The 13,183-nt window shown below is 38.7% G+C and overlaps 1 protein-coding gene across 4 annotated transcripts in view; it reads right to left on the reverse strand.

Annotated features, from left to right (window-relative positions):
- Window positions 1-13,183, reverse strand: part of ASB3 (ankyrin repeat and SOCS box containing 3) — a 123,761-nt gene that overhangs the window by 50,615 nt on the left and 59,963 nt on the right. For all 4 annotated transcript variants that reach the window (XM_025405767.1, XM_025405770.1, XM_025405768.1 and 1 more), the window contains 2 exons: window positions 11,668-11,780; window positions 10,921-11,056 (listed from right to left, as the gene is read on the reverse strand). In XM_025405767.1, the coding sequence (XP_025261552.1) occupies window positions 10,921-11,056; window positions 11,668-11,780 (249 nt within the window). The remainder of the gene's footprint in view (window positions 1-10,920; window positions 11,057-11,667; window positions 11,781-13,183) is intronic.

Genomic DNA, 13,183 nt, shown 5'->3' on the forward strand with positions numbered 1-13,183 from the left:
AAGGAGAAAAAGTAAATGATCTGGAAAACATATTTGAGGACGTAATTTAAGAAAATTTCCCTAATCTTGCCAGAGAGGAAGATATCCAGATAGAAGCAATCCAGAGAACTCCCTGTGAACATGAACATCACCATGGCATATAGACACCAGACTGTTGAAGGTTAACGCTAAAGAAAAAATCTTAAAAGCAGCTAGAGAAAAAAGTTAGATCCCATACAAAAGGAACAGTGGACTTCTCAGTGGAAACCTTACAAGGCAAGAGAGATGGGGGGTCTATTTTCAGCATTCTTAAAGAAAGGACACTACAACCAAGAATTTCATATTCTACCAAACTAAGCTTCACAAATGAAGGAGAAATAAAATATTTTACAGACAAGCAAGCACTAAGATAATTTGTTACCACTAGATCAGCCTTAGCAGAGATCCTTAAAGGACTTCTAAACATGGAAATGAAAGAACACTGATACCACAAAAACACACTGAAGAACATAGCCCAAAGACCCCATAATGCAGCCATGCAACAGACATGGCAAAGCAACCATCTACCAATTTAATAATAGGATCAAAACCTCACCTATCAACATTAACCTTGAATGTAAAGGGTCTCTTCAGAATATATAAATCTTTCGCCTTTCACTAAACATCCTGCTTAAAAGGTACAAAGTTGCAATTTGGATTAAAAAGAAAGAAAGAAAGAAAGAAAGAAAAAAGACTCATTCATCTGCTGCCTTCAAGAGACACGTCTCACATGTAAAAATATCTACAGGCTCAAAGTAAAGGGTTGGAAAAAGCAAGCAAATGGAAAACAAAAAAGGTCAGGGGTCTCCCTTCCCCTTCCCCTTCCCCTTCCATTTTTGAGATGGAGTCTTGCTCTGTCACCAGGCTGGAGTGCAATGGTGCGATCTCGGCTTACTGCAACCTCTACCTCCTGGGTTCAAGCAATTCTCCTGCCTCAGCCTCCTGAGTAGCTGGGACTACAGGCGCACACCACACGCCCAGCTAATTTTTGTATTTTTGGTACATAGAGACGGGGTTTCACCATGTTGGCCAGGATGGTCTTGATCTCTTGTTCTTGTGATCCATCCACCTCGGCCCCCCAAAGTGCTGGGATTACAGGTGTGAGCCACTGCACCTGACAAGGGGTCACCATTCTTATGGCAGATAAAACAGACTTTAAATCAAACAACAGGGCCAGGTACAGTGGCTCACAACTATAATCCCAGAGCTTTGAGAGGCCGAACTGTGACAGAGCAGGAATATCCCCATCTTGCACAAGCACTGTTATTTTCCAATTCACCTTAATCAAAAACTGCCTAAATCCAAAGGGCATCAGCCTAAATGGCTAAGGTCAGCATGACCGTAAACCAAAAAAACATCTCCAACGAGAAACATTCCAAACTCCTCAGCGACCAGAGACATGCTAGCCACCCCACTCTGGCTGGGAAGATGCCAGCCCCGAGATAACCCCCTTCCTGCTGGAAAGATGTCAACCCCAAGATAACCCCCCCTTCGCCAAGAGACATTCCAACTTCACCATAAACTTCTCCCCCACACATAAATATTCCAAGCTTGTGATAAGCCCCCTCACCCTAAAACCAATATATACTGATGTACTCAGTCTGTAAGAGAAAGCACTCCTGAACAAAAAAAAATCTGCCAGAAGCCCTTCTCAGGTTTTCCCTAAAGTAAACCTGTCTTTAACTGCCAAGCCATCCTATGTGTCTCTTTCCCCTTTCTTTAACTCTTACAAGGTAGGAGGATCGCTTGAGCTCAGGAGTTCAAGACCAGACAGGGCAACGTGAAAGGAAAATAAATCTTGGAACCCCACAATCACTAAGCCAAAGGGAAAAGTCAAGCTGGGAAATGCTTAGTGCAACCCTGCCTCCTATTCTACTCCTAAAAGATAGCTACTAAGATTAGAAAAAAGTTACATACCTCCCTCACAAGGAATTTCCCTGTGGATGAAGGACAGACAGAACTCAAAGTCATCCCTCTGCTCACTAGGATAAGCGCATATCTGAGTGCCTCCTTCGGAAAGCCTAATTAGAAACTCAAAAAAAAAAAAAAACAAAAAAACAAAAGGCAACCATTTGTCTCTTACCTACCTACGACCTGGACATACTCTCCCCACTTTGCGTTGTCCTGCTTTTCCAGAGAGAACAATGCATATCTTATATATGTTGATTGATGTCTCATGCCTCCCTAAAATGTATAAAACCTAGTTGTGCCCCAACCACTTTGGGCACATGTTGTCAGGACCTCCTGAGGGTGTGTCACAGGCACGTGCCCTTAACATTGGCAAAATAAACTTCCTAAATTGACTGAGATCTGTCTCAGATATTTGGGGTTCACAGCAACACGTGAGACCCCATTTCTATTTAAAAAAACAAAGAAAAAATTATATATAAAAAACCAATGACAGTACAAAAGGACAAAGAAGGTAATTACATAATGATAAAGGGTTCGATTCAACAACACTTAACAATTCTAAATATACACACACCCAACGCCAAAGCATCCAGTTTCATAAAACAAGCTCTTAGAGATCTATAGAGATAGTAATAATATTGGGAGATTTCAACATCCCATTGACAGCATTAGATAGATCATTAAGGCAGAAAATTAAAAAACAAATTCTGGGTATAAATTCAACATTTGACCAATTGGACCTAATACATATCTACAGAACACTCCACTCATCAACCACAGAATATATATTCTTCTCAACAGCACACAGAACATACTCCAAGATGGTCCACATGCTTGGCCAAAAAGCACATCTCAATAAATTTTAAAAAACTGATTCATTTGTGAGGCCGAGGCAGGTGGATCACTTGAAGGTCAGGAGTTCGCGACCAGATTGGCCAACATGGTGAAACCCCATCTCTACTAAAAACACAAAAAATTAGTTTGGCCACAGTGGTGCGTGCCTGTAATCCCAGGTACTCAGGAGGCTGAGGCAGGAGAATCACCTGAACCAGGAGGCAGAGGTTGCAGTGAGCTGAGATAATGCCACTGCACTCTAGTCTGGGTACAGAGCAAGACCCTGTCTCCAAATAAATAAATAAATAAACAAACAAATAAACTGAATTATACCAACCACACTCTCAGAACACAGTAGAATAAAAACAGAAATCAATACCAAGAAGATCTTCCAAAACCACACAATTACATAGAAATTAACTTGCTCTTGGTTGGGCGCGGTGGCTCACGCCTATAATCCTAGCACTTTGGGAGGCCAAGGCGGGCAGACTGCCTAAGCTCAGGAGTTCGAGACCAACCTGGGCAATGTGGTGAAACCCCATCTCTACTAAACTACAAAAAAACAAAAAAAAATTAGACAGGCGTGGTGGTGTGCGCCTCTAGTCCCAGTTACTCAAGAGGCTGAGGCAGGAGAATTGCTTGAACCCAAGAGGCGGAGGTTACAGTGAGCCGAGATGGTGCCACTGAACTCCAGCCGGGCGACAGAGCGAGACTCTGTCTCACAAACAAACAAACTTGCTCTTGTATAGCTTTTAAGTAAACAATAAAATTATGACAGAAATCAAAAAATTCTTTGAAATAAATAAAAACAGACACAAAACATATTAAAATGCAGCAAAAAGTGTTAAGAAGTTTATAATGCTAAACATCTAACTCAGAAAGATCTCAAATTAATGATCCAATATCACACTTAGAAGAACAAGAAAAACCAGAACAAACTAACCCCAAAGCTAGCAGAAGAAAAAAAAATAATTAAAATCAGAGTGGAATTGAATGAAATTGAGACCCAAAAATCCACACAAAGGATCAATGAAACCAAAAGTTGGCTCTTTGAAAGGTTAAACAAAACTGATAGACTACTAGCTAGATTAACAAAGAAAAAAAAAAGAGTGAAGATCCAAATAAGCACAATCTGAAACAACAAAGTTGACATTACAATAGATTCTACAGAAATACACAAGATCCTCAGAGACTATTATGAACACCTCAATGCACACAAACTAGAAAATCTAGAGGAAATGGATAAACTACACAATCTCCCAAGACTGAATTAGAAAGAAATTGAAATAGACCAATATCAAGTTCCAAAACTGAATCCATAATAATAAAACAAAAATAACCTACCAACCAAAAAGTCCTGGACCAGATGAATTCACAGCTGAATTCTACCAGATATACAAAGAAGAATGGGTACCAATTCTACTGAAACCATTCTCAAAAATTAAGGAGGAGGAATTCCTCCCTAAGTTGTTCTACAAAGCCAGCATCGCCCTAATACCAAAACCTGGAAAAGACACAATGAAGAAAGAAAAGTACAGGCCAATATCCCTGATGAACATAGACACAAAAATCCTCAACAAAACACTAGCAAATCGAATCCCACAACACATCAAAAAGTTAATGCATCATGATCAAGTAGGCTTCATTGTTGAGATGCAACGTTGGTTCCATATACGCAAATGAATAATTGGGATTCACCACATAAAGAAAATTAAAAACTACATGATCACCTCAATAGATGTGAGAATAGCCTTCATTATTCATGATAAATAAACAAAACCCTCAACAAACTAGGCATTGAAGGAACATATCTCAAAATAATAAGAATCATCTATGACAAACCCACAGCCAATATCATACTGAAGAGGCAAAAGCTGGAAGCATTCTCCCTGAGAACTGGAAGAAGACAAGGATACCAACTCTCACCACTCCTATTCAACATAGTACTGGAAGTCCTTGCCAGAACAATCAGGCAAGAGAAAGAAATAAAAGGCATCCAAATAGGAAAAGAAGAAGTCAAACAATCTCTCTTCTTTGACAATATGATTCCATACCAAGAAAACCCTAAAGACTCCACAAAAAGGCTCCTGAAGCTGATAAACAACTTCGGTAAAATTTCAGGTTACAAAATCAATGTATAAAATCAGCAGCATTTCTATACATCAATAATGTTCAAGCTGACAGCCAAATCAAGAATGCAACTCCATTTACAATAGCCACCAAAAAAAAAAAAAAAAATTAAAAACCTAGGAATACATCTTACCAAGGAGGTGAGAGATCTCTACAAGGAGAACTACAAAATACTACTGAAAGAAATCACAGATGACACCAACAAATGGAAAATCCATGCTTATGGATTGCAAAAATCAATTATCATTTTTTAAAATACCCATGCTGCCCAAGGCAACCTATAGATTCAACACTATTCCTTTTTTTATTTTTTCCCCTGTTAAATGTCAGAGTCTTTGGTTTTTGTTTTTTATTTCCATAAGTTATTGGGGAACAGGTGGTGTCTAGTTACCTCAGAAAGTTCTTTAGTGGTGATCTGTGAGATTCACCTCATCACCCAAGCAGTATACACTGCGACCAGTTTGTGATCTTTTATCCCTCACCCCCTTCCCATCCTTTCCCCAAGTCCCTGAATTCTATTGTGTCATTTTTATGCTTCAATGCTATTCCTGTCAAACTACCAACACCATTTTTCACAGAATCAGAAAAAAAAAGTTCTTAAATTCATATGGAACCAAAAAATGGCACAAATAGCCAAAGCAATCCTAAGCAAAAAGAATAAAGCTGGAGGCATCACATTACCCAATTTCAAACTATACTTTAAGGCTAAGGTAACCAAAACAGCATAGTCCTGGTACAAAAACAGACACACAGATCAATGGAATAGAATAGAGAATCCAGAAATACAGCCACGCACCTACAGCCATCTGATCTTTGACAAAGTTGACAAAAATAAGCAATGAGTTAGAGACTCCTTATTCAATAAATGGTGCTAGGATAGGTGGCTAGCTATATGCAGAAGAATGAAACTGGACCCCTACCTTTCACCATATACAAAAATCAACTCAAGATGGATTAAATATTAAAACGTAAGACCTCAAACTATAAAAATCCTAGTTAGAAAAAAAAGAGAAAACACCGTTCTGGACATTGGCCCTGAGAAAGAACTTATGACTAAGTTCTCAAAAGCAATTGCAACAAAAACAAAAATTGATAAGTGGGACCTAATTAATCTCTTTAGATTAATTAAGCTCTTTAGCTTCTGTAAAGCAACAGAATCCACAGACAATCCACAGAATAGGAGAAAATATTTGCTAACTATGTATCTTTAAAGATTCTGGACATTAGACAAAGGTCTTTATCCTAACTTTGTCTAATATCTAGAATCTATAAGGAAATTAAACAATTCAACAAGCAAAAAACAATCCCAGTAAAAACTGGGCAAAAGAACTGAGCACACTGGCTCACGCCTATAATCCCAGCACTTTGGAGGCCAAGGCGGGTGGATCACGAGGTCAGGAGACCAAGACCATCCTGGTTAACACGGACAAACCCTGTCTGTACTAAAAATACAAAAAATTAGCCAGGCATGGTGGCACATGCCTGTAGTCCCAGCTACTTGGGAGGCTGAAGCAGGAGAATCGCTTGAACCCAGGAGGCAGAGGTTGCAGCGAGCAGAGATAGTGCCACTGTACTCCAGCCTGGGTGATAGAATGAGACTCCATGTCAAAAAAAAAAAAAAAATTGGGCAAAAGACGTGAAAAGACACTTCTCAAAAGAAGACATATGAGCATCCAACAAACACATGAAGAATTGCTCAACATCACCAACCACCAGAGAAATGCAAATCAAAACCACAATGAGACATAACCTCATACCAGTCAGAATGGCTATTACTAAAAAGTCAAAAAACAACAGATGCTAGAGAGGTTGAAGACAAAGGGGAACACTTATACATTGTTGGTGGGAATGTAAATTAGTTCAGCCATAGTGGAAAGCAGTTTGGAAATTTCTCAAATAGCTTAAATCAAAACTACCATTCGACCCAGCAATTTATCACTGGGTATATATCCAAAAGAAAATAAATCATTCTACCAAAAATACACATGCACTTGCACGTTCATCACAGCACCACTCACAATAGCAAAGACATGGAATCAACCTAGGTGCCCATCAATGGATACCTGGTGGATTGGATAAAGAAAACACAGTAGATATACACCACAGAATACTACGCAGTCATAGAAAAGAATAAAATCATGTCCCTTTAGCAACATGGATGCAGCTGGAGGCCATTATTCTAAGTGAATTAACAAATTAACAGAAAACCAAATACTGCATGTTCTCACTTACAAGTGGAGGCTAAACACTGGGTACTCGTGGACATAAAGATAGCAACAACAGATACTGGGGACTAATAGAGAAGGGAGGCAGGGAACAGGGCAAGGGCTCAAAAGCTAACTGTTGGGTACTATGCCCACTATCTAGGGGATGAGATCACTCATATCCCAAACCTCAGCATCAGCATCATGCAATACACCTATGTAACAAACCTGCATGTGTACCCTCTGAATCTGAAATAAAAGTTGAAATTATAAAAAATAAAATAAAATCATAAATCTAATTAAATTATGTATACATCATTGTATAAAGATTTTTAAAACCTGACCTCAGTTTTTGTGAAGATTGTGAAAATAGCAGTCATCCCCAAACTTTTCTTGTTGGCAAATAATGTATTAAATATGCTAAATATGATGTTGTTACATGACCATGAGAGTTTTTTAAATTTCTAGAATACATCTCGGTGAAAAGATCATCATCAAGAGGGAAAGAACTATCTTCTATTTAAAAGAATATCCCATAAATGCACCTTGAATAGACCAAAGTTTTATGTACACAAAAACTACATAGGCCGGGCGCGGTGGCTCAAGCCTGTAATCCCAGCACTTTGGGAGGCCGAGACGGGTGGATCACGAGGTCAGGAGATCGAGACCATCCTGGCTAACACGGTGAAACCCTGTCTCTACTAAAAAAAATACAAAAAACTAGCCGGGTGAGTTGGCGGGCGCCTGTAGTCCCAGCTACTCGGGAGGCTGAGGCAGGAGAATGGCGTAAACCCGGGAGGCGGAGCTTGCAGTGAGCTGAGATCCGGCTACTGCACTCCAGCCCGGGCGACAGAGCGAGACTCCGTCTCAAAAAAAAAAAAAAAAAAAACTACATAGAACACAAATGGTAAATTAAAGAGTCTATAGATCCTTCAGAAATTCCAAATGCTAGAAACTAGAACTTTCATGATTTATATGAGGGAGATGTTTTACCCACTGTCAGTTTCAGAAAGAAGTAAACACTATAACTGAAAAGGGACTAAGTCAAGAAAGAAATCTTAACTTTTTTTTTTAATCAATGCGTTATTGTGAGTGACAATTTCAAAGTATCAGAAAGAATAAGGAACCAATTTCTTTAAAGACCACTGGTGAAAAAGTTGGAAAAATTACAGACAAGTCACTGAAAGGAAAGTACTGGGGGTTGGAAACATGTATGGTTACATGATAAACATACCTACATACCTTTTCAACTGATTATTTAGAACAATTCAGAGAAAAGAAATAAAAAGAACAAAGCAAAACAAAACAGGAGCTCAGAGCTCCAGGCGACAAGATAACAGACCTGACATGAGGAGAGACATTAAGGTGCAGTTTAATCTATTTAATTTAAAAAAAAATTTTTTGGGGGGAGGGACGGAGTCTCACTCTGTCACCCAGGCTGGAGTGCAGTCGCGAGATCTAGGCTCACTGCAACCTCCACCTACTGGGTTTAAGCAATTCTCCTGCCTCAGCCTCCTAAGTAGCTGGGACTACAGGTGCACACCGCTACACCTGGCTAATTTTTTGTGTTTTAATAGAGACAGGGTTTCACCATGTTGCCCAGGCTGGCTGCAAACTCCTGAGCTCAGGCAATCCGCCCGCCTTGGCCTCCCAAAGTGTTGGGATTACAGGCATGAGCCACTGCACCTTGCCTATTTAATCTAAATATTAACTAAATATATATATATATATACACACACACACACACACACATATTTTTTTTTTCTTTTTTTTTTTTTGAGATGGAGTCTCACTCTGTCGCCCAGACTGGAGTGCGGTGTTGTGATCTCGGCTCACTACAACCTCCGCCTCATGGGTTCAAGCAATTCTCCTGCCTCAGGCTCCCCAGTAGCAAGGACAGGTGTGTGCCACCACACCTGGCTAATTTTTATATTTTCAGTAGAGACAAGGTTTCACCATGTTGGCCAGGATGGTCTCAAGCTCCTGACCTCAGGCAATCTGCCCGCCTCAGCCTCCCAAAGTGCTGGGATTACAGACGTGAGCCACCGTACCCGGCCTAAACACTAATAATTGAAACTTATGGGACTGCAAGTCACAAACTGAATTAGGATAGTCCTTTGGAAAGTATGATGTAGTAGAAGGAAGATCAGAAGTCAGAAGGCCTGGGTCCAAGCCCTGATTCTGCCAGGAAACAAGAGTCTAGATCTTTGAAAAGGCACTTAAACATTCATGGTCTGGAATCTTAATCTAAAAACGATTATGTTTGAAGAGATTATTCTGGTGATTCCTCTTAACTGTAAGATTTATAGACTCATTATAACAGATGCCTTAAATTGGCACTTAATGAATATTTGTTTCTTTTACTTCCTACTCTGACTTAAGTGTTTCAAGGTTTGTAAAAGAAAGCAAAAATAAGAAAGTATGTGCCCTGCTGTTTAAATAAACTGTGGATTGCTGGGCAGGCATAGTGGCTCACAGTGTAATCCCAGCATTTTGGGAGGCTGAGGCAGGAGGATCACTTGAGGTTGGGAGATTGAGACCCACTTGGGCAACACAGCAAGACCCCATGTCTTAAAAAAAAAAAAAAAAAGGTTTTTTAATTAGCTGGGCATGGTGAAATGCACCTGTAGTCGCAGCTATTAGGTAGGCTAAAGCGGGAAAATCACTTGAGGCCAGGAGTTTAAGGTTACAATGAGCTGTGATCATACCACTATACTCCAGCCTGGGTGATGGAGCAAGGCCTGGCCTCAATTAATCAATAAACAAGCAAACAAACAAACTGTGTATGATCTATTTGAAGGAAGTTCATAAAAAGCCTAGATTTTCTTTCTTTCTTTCTTTTTTTTTCTTGAGACACAGTCTCGCTCTGTCGCCCATGCTGGAGTGCAGTGGTGCAATCTTGGCTCACTGCAACCTCTGCCTCCTAGGTTCAAGCAATTCTAGTGTTTCAGCTTCGCTAGTAGCTGGGATTACAGGTGCATGCCACCATGTCCAGCTAATTTTTGTATTTTCAGTAGAGATGGGGTTTCACCATGTTGGCCAGGCTGGTCTCAAACTCCTGACCTCAAGTGATCTGCTCACCTCGGCCTCCCAAAGGGCTGGGATTACAGGCATGAGCAACCGTGCCTGGACAAAAAAAGTCCAGGTTTTTTTTTTTTAATTGCCTAGGCTACCGTGATTCACGCTTCATCAAGTTAGCACTGTGAAGCACATATCTGGTGTTTGGGAGAGATTTAAAAGCCCCTACATAATAAACATTTCTGGTCACAAAACTGTGACTTAAGAGTAAGAATGCCACCTGAACACCAACTTCCCTGGCAATGCTGAATGTGGAAGGGTTGTCAAAGAAAAACCTTTAGCAGGTTATGCTACTATTAACATCATAAAGTGTAAACTTGCTTTGAAATAAACCCATTTAAATAATGACAAAATTAACAAAACGTACACCTCAAGGCCTTAATACACAAAATAGCCATCTAATAAGGTAATTAAGCCTAAACTAGTCTTACACCCTAGAAAGCTGAAACTGCTCAATTCCCTACAGGAAATGACAGCCCCGTCATTCAACTTGCCAATAAACCTGCTTCAGTGACAGATCATTATGCTCCTACTCAGATAAATTAGTAGCTGTGCATTGCATTGTCAGTAATAGACACTGAATAACCAGGTTTATAAATCAACTTTTATTTACTCTTATTTACCACTTATATAAACCATAAATTTCACAACCTGATTTATATTTGAGTCAACAATTATTCCTCTAGGAAATATAAAGTTTAAAGCTCATGATCTTAACAGTACAAAGGCTAATGGATAATCTTACCGGATGAAATAAGTATGCTCAAGCTTTCTAGCTTGCCATATTGAGCAGCCACAAATAAAGGTGTGATTCCAAAGTCATCCTGGCATTCCTTGTTTGCTCCTTTTTTAAGAAGCAATTTTATGATCTCAGCATTTTCCTAAAGCACAGATTCACATTTTAAATAAGAAAAAAACAAAGAAAATAAAAGGTATCTTTTTTCTTATTGTGTTTTTTTTTTTCTTTTTTATCCTCTCACTAAAGGATAACTTGAAGAAAAAAACAAAACAGTATACTGCTGTATTGGTTGGAAAGAAATTGGCCAAACAATCAGATTATCCTATACTTCCAGTTAACTAAATAAACATAAACATGAAACACTGATCTCTAGGAATTATAAACCTTATAGAATCCTGCAAAATTAGCTTGCTAACCCGAGCACTAAGGAGCCATCACAATTTCTAAACACACTATTCTAAATAAAATAACCCATTGCTCTTCATCAATTTATATCCCAAATAACTGACGGTTTCTTAAACATGCCATCAACATTTTTAAAATGTAGATAATCCCTATAGCCCAAAGCTTCTACAGCTACTACAGAAGTTGGTTTATTCAGAATCATCATTAGCATTTAGACTGCCTTTTCTGTACTGCACTAACCATCATAAATCACAGGCAAGCAGAAAGCAAAAACTGCATAGGACTGTCATTTTAAGAGGCTAAAACACACAATTTACATGGAAATGAGATAATAAATTCAGAGGTTACCTGAAAAGAAGCCTGGTGCAAGGAGTTCCATCCACACATAGAATGGGATCCATTAACATTTGCTCCATGTTGAAGCAACAGCTTTAACACATCTATCTGTCCATTTTCAACAGCTGTAATACAGCAGTTAGAAAAATTAATGTCAGCAAAAAGGCATGTTTGTAGGACTGGACACTTTGGTGATGTTCTCATCACTTATTCACCTCAGAACCACAATGCTCTCATTATTCCTAAACATTTATCACAATTTGCTTAGCCCAAATCTATTAACATATATCTAAGTCTTTCTGAACACACAAAATTATTTTCAACAGCATGTTAAAAGACACAGAGGAACTGGAAGCAAGAAGCAAACGTTTATTCTCTCTGGAAATGGAAACAGCCTAGTTCTAGTTTGTTAAAATGAAACTGGGAGGATATAAGATGGACAATTCAGAATCAACAGTACCAGTCTGGAAAAGCAATCTCAAAAGGACTGAAAGGTTTGTTATTACTACATTTGATCACAAATAAAAAGAGTCACTGACAAAATGAAAAAGCAAGTTCTTCATCTTAGTATTTTTTTTTTTTGGCACTAATTATGGAGGAATTTAAGCACGACATTAATGAAAAACAGAATGCCAAAATAGAATTATAAAGTGCTTTATAAAATAAGTACAAACACATACACACATCATTAGCAAATTAGGTATATTGTGAATGTTGTTACGTGTAAGGCTACTGAGTGACATCCTTAAATTTTAAGTTCAGAAACTTAAAATCGAGAAATAGTAATATTTATAAGAAAGAAAGGTAAGATGTGTATAAGAAGGTCTGGCTAACATGCTTGGATATGGGAAAGAAGATTTAAGTTGATTTCATATCTTGGCGATTGTGAATGGTGCTGCAATGAACATACATGTGCATGTATCTTTATGGTAAAATGATTTCTATTCCTTTGGGTATATACCCAGTAACGGGATTGCTGGGTCAAATGGCAGTTGTTTTCAGCTCTCTGAGGAATCACTATACAGCCTTCCACAATGGTTGAATTAATGTACACTCCCATCAACAGTGTACACATGTTCCTTTTTCTCCTCAACCTCGCCAGCACCTGTTATTATTTTACTTTTTAATACCAGCCATTCTGACTGCTGTGAGATGGTAGCTCATTGTGGTTTTGATTCGCAGGAAAAAAGATTTGAAGAATAAGATTTTTTTTTTCACTTCAAACATACAGTTATTCTGTATCTCCTACTATAGTAGGAGGCAGGAAGTGGGAATCAACACTTCTCAGTCACAAAATTAGAAAGGCACATTTGGATAATGAGTCACATTAGAAAATGTTAATATACATGAAACAATGGGAATATAAAAATCCTTAAAAGTGTAAAGCAAGAAATGATAAGTGTCCTCATTACTACTGAAGATGAGTAACACGCCACTGATATTCTACTAGTTTTATATATTGAATTTACACCAAAGCTTATTTCTCCATAAGACTCTCAGAAGTTCTTTAATAAAAAATTATCCACCG

This window comes from Theropithecus gelada, chromosome 13, assembly GCF_003255815.1.
Source record: "Theropithecus gelada isolate Dixy chromosome 13, Tgel_1.0, whole genome shotgun sequence".
In the NCBI taxonomy this organism is placed as follows: domain Eukaryota; kingdom Metazoa; phylum Chordata; class Mammalia; order Primates; family Cercopithecidae; genus Theropithecus; species Theropithecus gelada.